Here is a 10,155-nt window from a genome sequence, read left to right on the forward strand (position 1 = left end):
TCAACTTATCAGTAGACGCATTCGCTTCACGAAAAACATGAGTAACCCAAAACCTGATTTTTCTCATAGTAATTAAGATCCATCGATTCCGAAACATCCAAAAAACATTGGTCCTATCAGTAAACGCAGCACAAACCAAAACAGAATCACATTCCAAATAGACATTAGTAAGCCCCATCTTTTGAGTTTCCTCCATAGCATGTATAACCCAATAAAACTCAACAACTAGAGCAGTCTGAACTTCAAGAAACAAATAATGTTCCAATAAATTCTCTCATACTTTCACGAAAAATACCTTCACAAGTAGCCAGATCAGGATATCCCTAACAGTTCCATCAACGTTAATTTTAACCCAATCTGGTGAAATAACTTCGTCTAATAAATTACGTAAATAAGTTTGCGCATTTTAAAAATTATATTTAGTGTGATTTATTGTTACTCAATAGCGTAAAAAAGTTGCTATATTATTTAAACATGGTCAGCAATAATATTGTTGACCCTCTTAAAAAGTATACAGACAGATTAATAGTTGGCAATGCATACATACATAAATATATATAAATATATATATATATATATATATATGAGAGTTTATTTGTCTGAAAATCTTTATAAATACCCCTCAACGATTTTGGACGTGGAAGGTAAAAAAGAGGGATGTGCTAGAGAGATTGTATGAAAACAATGAGCATGGTGTTTGTGCATTCTTTGTGGTTCATACTAGTTGCAGCTCTGTTGGGATATGCATTTGTGTTTGGATTTCTTTGGAGAGTGAATGAATGGTATTATGTTTCAAGGCTGGGAAGAAAGATACAACACACTCTCCCACCTGGTCATCTGGGTTGGCCTTTCTTGGGGAACATGCTCACCTTCTTCAGAGCTTTCAAGTCTGATCCCGATTCTTTTATCAATGATCTTGTTTCCAGGTATCTTTTCTCTTCACTCACCTCTATAGTACGCACACTTTACATAAAAAAGGAATTCACCATTGATCTACAAACTGTGTATAGATATGGCAGGACTGGTATCTACAGGACATTCTTATTTTGGAGCCCTAGCATCATAGTTTGCACCCCAGAGATATGTCGTAAGGTTCTCTCAGATGATGAACAACTCAAGCTTGGATATCCTGCCTTGTCCCTCTTTGGAAAGAGATCATTCCATGGCATCTCAAATGAGGAACACAAGCGTCTTCGTCGCCTAACCACCCCTCCTATAACTGGCCAGGCATTGTCCACGTACATAGGTCTCACAGAAGATGCTTCTGTCAAAGTGCTGGAAGAGTTGTCTAGCATGACCACCCCTTCTGAGCTCCTCACAGAGTTGAGAAAGTTCGCTTTTAAGATCATCACCACCATCTTCATGGGCTCTGATGTTCACCATGTCGACCTTGGCTTGTTCCAAAACTTGTACAGAGATTTAAGTCGTGGAGCTAAGTCACTGCCTATCCATCTCCCAGGCTTTGCATTCTATAAAGCACACAAGGTTAATTAACTATTAAACTTTAAACCGGAACCTTGTTATAGTTAATCAAAATCAGGAACAATGTTAGTTAATTGATTAATTTCTTGTGAAACTAGAGAGGGTATAGAGTAGAGAGAGTGTGGTAATTGTCAATGCCACATTATGTTGAATTTATGACTTAATAGAAGAAATCACAATTTTGTGATGGTGTAGGTTTTAATATTTAATGTATGTGTATTCAGGCACGAAAGAAGTTGACAAAGTTGCTGCAAGGTCTAGTGGACCTAAAGAGAAGGAGAAATCATACAAAAACAAAGACGAAAAGGGATATGATGGATTCATTGTTGGAAGTTACAGATGAAGATGGTAGGAAGCTGGAGGATGAAAACATTATGGACTTACTTCTGGTATTCTTGTTAGCTGGTCACGAAAGTTCTGCTCATGGAATATTGTGGACCATCATCTACCTCACGCAACACTCACAGTTCTTCCAAAGGGCTAAGGTACTCAGTGTCTGCATAATTTTACTCAATCTATGTTTTCACAGCTTGATTTTTATATACTGTTTATGAGGGTTTTTACTCACAAAACTTTGCACCTTCCAGAAAGAACAAGAAGAGATCATGCAAGCAAGACCCTCCACACAGAAAGGGCTGAACCTTAAGGAAATTAAGCAAATGGAATATCTGTCAAAGGTATTTATATTGCTGATAATAAGTTCTTGATGGCATGTAATCAGCATTAATAATAGTAAAATAATGAAAAATGGAGATGTTTAAAAAAGTTATATGTTTGAGAAAACTATATTCTGAATAGGTTATCGATGAGATGCTGCGCAAAACATCTATCTCGTTTGCTAACTATAGACAGGCAAAGGTGGACTTCAGCATTAATGGTTAGTTATTGATTCCATATATTTTCAGTGCTTCTTATTTGAAATTACCTTAACATTTAAGAATAATGAAAAATTGCAGGTTTTACTATACCAAAAGGATGGAAAGTTCTGGTTTGGAATCGAGGGGTGCACATGGACCCTGAAATTTACAACAATCCAAAGGAATTCGATCCTTCCAGATGGGATGTATGTATGATAGTAATTAATTTTGTAAAATGTTTTATCACTCATTCTTTAACATGAGTTTAATTTGATGAATAGAGAAGATATATAATATGTTATGTGTGTTAACTTGCAGAATCACACAGGAAGAGCAGGTTCTTTTCTTCCATTTGGATTAGGAAGCAGATTTTGCCCTGGGAGCGACCTGGCCAAACTTGAGATCACCATTTTCCTCCATCATTTTCTTCTTAACTACAGGTTTTAACTTCCTTCCACATTTGCAACCATTCATTCAGTTGTTGGACTGAAGGACTATAGAATGCATGCTGTTTCAATTTGCTCAAAAATCTATTAATTTGGTCAAACATTTAATGATGAGGATGATTGGATATGAAGCCATACTAATTGGATTGGCCTGATTAAACTCCATGTTTAGTAAATGGACTTAATCATTGTGTCCCTTTTATAATCTCTATTTAAAGAGATAATTGTACTTGTAATTGGTATGGTATGCAACAGGACAAAAATGAAAACTTAATAGTTACTCATGTGGATGTAGGTTGCAGTTGAGGACCGAGCTACTTTAAATCTTGTGTTGTTTAATTTTTGCAATTGATTCGTGATTATCTTTTACTGTTTCCGCTGCGTTTTTCTATCAATAACAAACGGGTGTAACTTATGTGTTATAATGTTATAATTATAAATTGATTGGTCTTAAATTTGAATGGTGCAGGATGGAGAGAATTAATCCAGATTGTCCAATCACTTATCTACCACTGCCAAGGCCCTCAGATAACTGCTCTGCAAGAATTATAAAAGTCACATAAATCATCATGGATACAGATACTTGAAAAAATCATGAAAAGTGAAAAAAGAAACTGTAGAGAGATGATTAAATAAAAGTTTAAGATGAGACACTTGCATGAGTTGCAAAGAGCTTTTATGTGAAAACAATGTAATAGTTATATTCATTGTTATGATATTTTAAAAAAATAAAATGAGTCTTTTATAATTTGATTAGTTGATATCATCATTCTTATTTATTTTCAATTTTACTACAATATTCCATTTTAGCTCAACTTTAAATTTAAAACAAAACTCAATCCCCTAACTATCTAAATTTATGTTATGTGTACCTTATTTCTAAACTCATGTATCATACCATAAACATGCAGTTTAATTTTACAAAAATAATAAATCACTCGTGCAAGAAAATAGTCATACTAATTTAAAACCTTAAAATTTGTCTTATATTTTTTCAACAAAAATATATTTATTTATTTGTACCAATTCTTAAAGTCTACTTTCTTTTGTCATTGCTTTATGACCCTGAGAGCTTGACAGTGCACACAGTAAAAACAAACTCTTAACATATAAATAAAATAATATTTTAACTATTTTAATTTAAAATATTATAATATTATTATAAAGGGTTGTTGAATAGAGTTATTTACTATGTGGAGTGTTAACAAAACGTTTTCCTTGTTTTATACCTGGGCCTAAAGTCCTCCTACTTAGAATATGCTTCTAAGAAAATAATTTTAAATATTTTACCTGATTTTTATATAAAAAAAAAGTGTAGTTTGTAATTTCATGTGTAAATTTGGGATAATATTAATAATGGGTATAGGTCGATTTCTTGTGGACACTAGTGAAAAGAGTATAGGTCGATTTTTTGTGTACACTATGTGTTAGTAAAAAGAGTATAGGTCGATTTCTTGAGTGAAAAGTGTATACAAAGTAATCTTAAAAATTATTTGCAAAGGGCTGAAAAAAGCTCTACATAAAATTATATATATTAAGCAATCAACCTTCTTAGAAAGTAGAGATTTGTTTGATAGTGTATTGGTTGTTAATGAGGTGATTGATGAAGTAAAGAGAAAAAGGAGGAGTGCATAATAGTAAAGGTAGATTTCGAGAAAGCATATGATTTCATCAGTCAATGGGGAATACCTTGTATATGTCATGGAAAATCTAGGTTTTTGCTCTATATGGATCAAATGGATAACAGGTTGTTTAGGGTCATCATCTCTATCAGTCCTAGTAAATGGAAGTCCGACGAGTGAATTTAAACCAGAGAAATGACTAAGGCAATGAGATCCACTTGCTCCTTTCCTTTTTCTTATTGTGGCCAAAGTTCTATCAGGGGCTATTGAGAAGATTGAAAGTGAAGGACTCCTAAAAAGAATAAAGGTGGGAAAGAAAGAAATTAGAATAAGTATGTTTAAATTTGTGGATGACATTATGTTTGTATGCAAAGTAAAAACCCAAATATTATGGTCCTTAAAAGTATTTTAAGGTGTTTGATTCAGACTTAAAAATTAATCTCCAAAAAAGTAGGACTAGAGGGATTGGAGTGAAACCATTGATCATACATAGATATTGAATTGAAACATCATGACAATATTCCCTTTCACATATTTAGGAATCCCCATAGGAGGAAATAATAGGACAAATGATTTTGGCAAGGTGTGATAACAAAAATAAGAAAGAGATTATCTAGGTGAAAAGGAAAATATATGTTTGTAGCTAGAAGGGCGAATTTAATAAAGTGTTATTTGCCATGTTTTTATTCTTCTTGTCAATTTTTAAAATATTGTAAATAGTGAAGAAATAAAGTATTAAAATATAAAGATATTTTTTATGAGGTCGAGACAAAATGGGAGAAAGATTTTCTAAGTAAAGTGGAAACCATTTGTAGGAGCGAGGAGGAGGGTGGTTTAGGTGTCAAGGATTTGAGGTGCTTTAATGTGATCCTTCTAGATAAATAAAAGTGGAGGCTAAGAAAGGAAGGGAGAGGTTTATGGAGAGATATTTTAACATCAAAATACGGCTTGCGGAGGAGTCTAAATAATTACAAGGAGTGTATAAAATAATCAAGGTGGTGGAGGGACCTTAGAAATGTATATGGGTATGGAGAAAAGGAGAATTGGTTTAATGGTAACATCTCTTGGAAGAGTGGAACATTATCTCTTGGAAGAGTGGAACATGAACTTAAAATTCTATTTTGGAAAGACATATTGTTGGGAGAAATTTTGTTATGGGGCAAATGTCATAGAATATACTCTAATTCAAATAAAAATGGTGTTTAAAGTAGCAAAGGCATAAGGATGGTATCAAGATCTGTGAAAGTGGAATATGACCTGGAGAAGAAAATGGTTTGAATGGGAGAAACCAATGTTAGAAGATTTTATACAGCAGTTCCATAGGTGCTCAATGCAAATGGATAAGGAGGACAAATGGATTTGGTAAAGAGAGAAAAATTTAGAGTATACAATGAGGTCCACATATAAGAGAGATAAGAAATGAAATTAGAGGGAAGATGAGGTCATTATGACAAAATTTGGAAAATTAAACCTTTGCCAACAGTTCAGCTATGTGCATGGAGAGTCTTACAAAATAAGTTAGCAACATATGATAATTTATCTTTTAGAGGAATACATTTGAGTGATATAAGGTGTGTAATGTATGAGATACATGATGAAACTATAAATCATTTATTCTTTACTTGTAGGGTAGCAAGCAAGATATGAAAGATGCTTTATTTGAGGATAGGTCATTTTCTATGTTTTGAACTAGTAGGTCTAAGTAGAAAGGGTAATCATGTTTAGAGTATTCTTCATATGAAATATATGGACTCATAGAAATAATGTCATTGGTTTTCATATTCTATAGGAGTGTTTGAAGCAATAATTTGCATAAAGTATATGGGGTGAGAAGAAGCCTAAGCACAAAGGGAAAATTTTAAATTTCTTGCTAAATGGAAATAGAGTGTGTTGCTTAGAAACCTATAAATAACATTCACTTAGTGGAAAAAGTAAAGTAAAATTGAACTTGTGCTATAAAAAATGATGTTTAGTCGTCAAGTTTTATGTTGGTAAATCACATTGAAAATATATTGCACACGAAGGTATGATCTGCTCTAACTTGAAGGTGCTCTTAAAATATATGTTACTTTAACATAAAAAATAACATTTTAAGCAAGCAAAAACAATAGGAGAAAACTTAGATGAATTCAAAGATCATCACACATAAGCTGATGGTAAATGTTGCAACATTATGTGATTAATGCTATAAAATTATGTGATTAATGCTACAACATTTGGTGATTGAATGATGGAGTTGACAAAGTTAGCCAATTGTTAAGGAAGTACTTTAACTTGAGGATGATAAAAAGAAACAATATTCTTACATGTTGTAAGTAAAGTCTACAACGACGGTTAGTCTGATGGCAACAATTCTTCAATTGTATATCAAATCACAAGTCACATTAACATAAGGCCAATGATATTTGCACGTGTTTTGATTGTCAAAGAGTTTTGTCTGATTCTAGCCATTGTATAGCTGAATTAGATTTGTGTTTTATGTCTTTCAAATTTTTTTGTATGACCTCCAATAGAGTGTAATACTCTCATTTCCATGTAATATGATTTTTGGTGGGTACATATATATTTCGTCAGTTAATTATTTTCACTTAAAAAAAACTTTGTTATTCTCTTCCACTCAAATCCTCATGTATTTATATATAGTCATAAAAGATAATTGCTAGAAGTATGTGGCCTTGTATTTTTTATCTTCTTTAAAATTAGAAGGCGAACATTAATTAGAGGGTCAAATATTTTAAACTTACTCATTATTCTAATGGGATAAAGTAACTTACATATCTATAGTTTTTCTTAGCATCAAAGAGAATACGTTAGTTTTTTTAAACACAACTACATAAACCTTCTAAAATAATATTAGAACTCATAAAAATATTAGTCTCTACAAGAAAACATAAACAATACTTGCTTGAAACAGGTTGTTTGAACCATGAAAAGGGTCAAATTTACACTTGCTTCAAACAGAACGTTGATGTGCTGTGTTCTTTCAAACGATGCATTTATGTTAATAAATAAAACATTTTTATTAAAGAAATTAGAAGGACACAGTGAAGTGTCGGTGACAGAAGAGAATAGCAGGGGAAGGAAAAATAGAAAGAAACAGTTCTATTGCAGATTAAAAAACTGTTCAGAAGACAATAAGATGATAAACACATGAATAATAGTTCCAAATATAAGTGCAGGAGCCAATTCAAACTTCAATGGCTAGCATCTTCCTCCTCACAAAATTTTGTGTATTCCTTTGGACCCAACAAGGACTCTAATTCAGAAGGATCACTTGGCTTTACTTTGATCATCCACCCATCTTCGTAAGGGCTTGAGTTTACCTTAATCAAGTAGAAAAATAAATATGAGCATGTATAACTTATTAGAAGAAAAAGCCAAATCACCATTGTAATTCAAATCATTGTCAAAATAGACATGTATATACCAGTAAAGTAAGAGTAAAGGGGTTTTATAAGCATGTATAACAATTGTGTTGATGTTTATAGTAATAACAGTAACCATCTTAAACAGTATACTTAACATAACATAACTTCCTATTAATTAAACTCCTTAGAGCAAATAGTAGAAAGAAACAGGGTTGAAGGTTAGAATTGATCACCAGGCCAGGCGTTTCTGTGAGCTTTGTGTTAACCTCAACAATCTCCCCTGAGATTGGAGAGTTTATATCACTTGTTGCTTTGACACTTTCAACAGCTCCAAAGCCAGAATTCTTGGACACTGCACCACCTGGTTCTGGCAGCTCCACAAACACAACTTCTCCAAGATGGTCCTGCAATTATTACACACATTCATCATTCACCCAAGTACTTCTAGTTATATTTTACACGAAGACCCTTGCACAAACAAGTGCACAAAGTTTCCATTAAATTGTAAGGAGCAAAGTTCTCTAACCACTAAACATGTAAGCAAACAACAATTTATCGGTTGCAATGCAGTGTCCTACTAACCTTGAAGTAAAATTTATAGCTATACTGGGTGGGAAAGTTGCTAAAAAAAAGGATAATTTAGCCTTGTCTGATTAAGTGCAGTGAGGTAGATGAATTAGATAAAGAGGGTTAAGGTTAATGAAGAAAACCAACCTGAGCATGGTCAGTGATACCAATGGTGGCGACTGAGCCTTCATGCTTGACCCACTCGTGTGATTCTGCGTACTTAAGTCCATCCAAGACTGTGAAAGGAGCAGAAAGAGGTTATGAAAAAGGAAGTGAAATTGATAGAAAAGATTAAAGTGAAAGAATGTGAAGATGATGATAATATACCAGTAGATAAGCATCTGGAGAAAGAAAAAGGAGGAAGGAGATGGGGTCTGGAGGCAGAAGAGAGTTTGAGTGCATTGGCAGTGGAAGAAGCCCACATCCTGAGTGCCATTAGAGACAGAGATTGAGGTTGTTCTTGTGTCTGTGTTTTGGTTATGTTTTATGTTATATGTTATGTCGTGGAGATAATAATATGAGTGAAACAGTGCATGGAGCTCTTCATATATTATCTTGGATGAATGGTGGGCAGCGAAAGCCTCATCCTCTTTACTTTCTGCCTTATGCTATGTTATCCATCGACCACTCTCCTTCCACTACTCCTTTTAACCTTCAAATTAAATCAAACCTAACCCAGCTTCTTCTTTTTTTTTTTCTTTTTAATTATAATATTTTCCAAAATCATAATATCTATGACAAAATATATTTATTTTATCATGTTGGATTGAAAACCCTACTGAATCCTTCTATATTTGCAACCACTGAAAAATTAAAGAACAATACAAAGCTCAGAGTATTGTAGATTAAATCAAAACTAGAGACTGGGCTTCACTTAGCCCAATAAAAGTTTGTGTCTGCTTCTTCCTGCACCCCATGTGTTCTTCAGCATCCGTAATAAATAAGAAACTACTGTTTTGTCCTTCAGTAAATAATTTAAAACTCAAAAACTCTAAACACTTTTCCCCTACTTTTCCTGCTCTCACCCACTCCACCCCAAACTGCTGTTGCATACAATTTCTCAGGCAATTTCTTCCTACACCATATCAATTTTAACCTGCACCCTAGCATTTTTTCAAAATTTCAAAATTACTTTTATTCTGGATTTGAAAATCCAGAAAAGTAAATAAAATTAAAAAATAAATAAAATACATTCTGGACAAAAAAATCTATAACACAAAATTAAAAATTCATTCTGGATAAAAATTTCTGGAATTCAAAAATGTGTTTCGAAAATTTAATCGGATAAAAGATTTCGAAAGTAATTTTTATTTACACCCTCTTTTTATTTAAGGTTATTTTTATCATTTAGAAGGGACATTTTTGTCATTCTCAATAATAGATTGGGTGCATGTTAGAATTGATATGGTTCAGGAAGAAATTGTCTTTCCTACAAAGTCCACAAGTAATTCAATAACTTAAAAAAGATAATATAGAAATTATTCCATACCAAAAAAACATTATAAATTACATAATTCAAAAATAATCCATCAATATTTTCACTTTATTTTAGATCTAGTAACTTTTTAAATTATTTAACCTCTAAGTTAAAAAATCATTCATTTTATTTTAGATTGTGTAATCTAGAACTCACTCTCAAATTTAGATTAACATTCCGACTTAGGTAATTTGTATTACATAAATTGAATGTTAATCTGAATTTGAAATTGACTTTTGAATTATTCATTCCATAATCGAATTGCTAGTTTTTTTAACTTATAGATTAGATAATACATAGATGCACCGGATTATCCAATCCAAAACACAATTTGTT

General features: G+C 32.6%; 2 protein-coding genes across 2 annotated transcripts; one reads left to right on the top strand and one right to left on the bottom strand.

The window, feature by feature from the left end:
* The first annotated feature begins 632 nt into the window (after positions 1-632).
* Positions 633-3,544, top strand: LOC137809577 (beta-amyrin 11-oxidase-like). Its single transcript, XM_068610689.1, has 8 exons — positions 633-926; positions 1,011-1,485; positions 1,707-1,967; positions 2,070-2,159; positions 2,281-2,359; positions 2,439-2,545; positions 2,658-2,779; positions 3,255-3,544. Exons 1-8 carry the CDS (start codon positions 676-678, stop codon positions 3,346-3,348), a joined length of 1,479 nt encoding a protein of 492 aa, XP_068466790.1. The 5' UTR covers positions 633-675; the 3' UTR covers positions 3,349-3,544.
* A 3,950-nt stretch (positions 3,545-7,494) lies between these two features.
* Positions 7,495-9,019, bottom strand: LOC137809987 (glycine cleavage system H protein, mitochondrial). Its single transcript, XM_068611084.1, has 4 exons — positions 8,670-9,019; positions 8,490-8,578; positions 8,009-8,179; positions 7,495-7,730 (listed from the first exon to the last, which is right to left on the bottom strand). The coding sequence occupies exons 1-4, from the start codon at positions 8,776-8,778 to the stop codon at positions 7,602-7,604; spliced, it is 498 nt and encodes a 165-aa protein (XP_068467185.1). The 5' UTR covers positions 8,779-9,019; the 3' UTR covers positions 7,495-7,601.
* Between the last annotated feature and the right edge of the window lie 1,136 nt (positions 9,020-10,155).

This window comes from Phaseolus vulgaris, chromosome 2 (assembly GCF_000499845.2).
Source record: "Phaseolus vulgaris cultivar G19833 chromosome 2, P. vulgaris v2.0, whole genome shotgun sequence".
In the NCBI taxonomy this organism is placed as follows: domain Eukaryota; kingdom Viridiplantae; phylum Streptophyta; class Magnoliopsida; order Fabales; family Fabaceae; genus Phaseolus; species Phaseolus vulgaris.

What these genes read in the sequence shown, in the direction of transcription:
- LOC137809987 (XM_068611084.1), bottom strand. Translation starts at nt 8,778, where the DNA reads ATGGCACTCAGGATGTGGGCTTCTTCCACTGCCAATGCACTCAAACTC. An exon ending in GTATCACTGACCATGCTCAG is followed by an intron (nt 8,180 to 8,489) that starts GTTGGTTTTCTT and finishes TAATAATTGCAG; the next exon opens with GACCATCTTGGAGAAGTTGT. An exon ending in TCACAGAAACGCCTGGCCTG is followed by an intron (nt 7,731 to 8,008) that starts GTGATCAATTCT and finishes TACTTGATTAAG; the next exon opens with GTAAACTCAAGCCCTTACGA.
- LOC137809577 (XM_068610689.1), top strand. Translation starts at nt 676, where the DNA reads ATGAAAACAATGAGCATGGTGTTTGTGCATTCTTTGTGGTTCATACTA. An exon ending in AAATGGAATATCTGTCAAAG is followed by an intron (nt 2,160 to 2,280) that starts GTATTTATATTG and finishes TATTCTGAATAG; the next exon opens with GTTATCGATGAGATGCTGCG. An exon ending in TCGATCCTTCCAGATGGGAT is followed by an intron (nt 2,546 to 2,657) that starts GTATGTATGATA and finishes GTTAACTTGCAG; the next exon opens with AATCACACAGGAAGAGCAGG.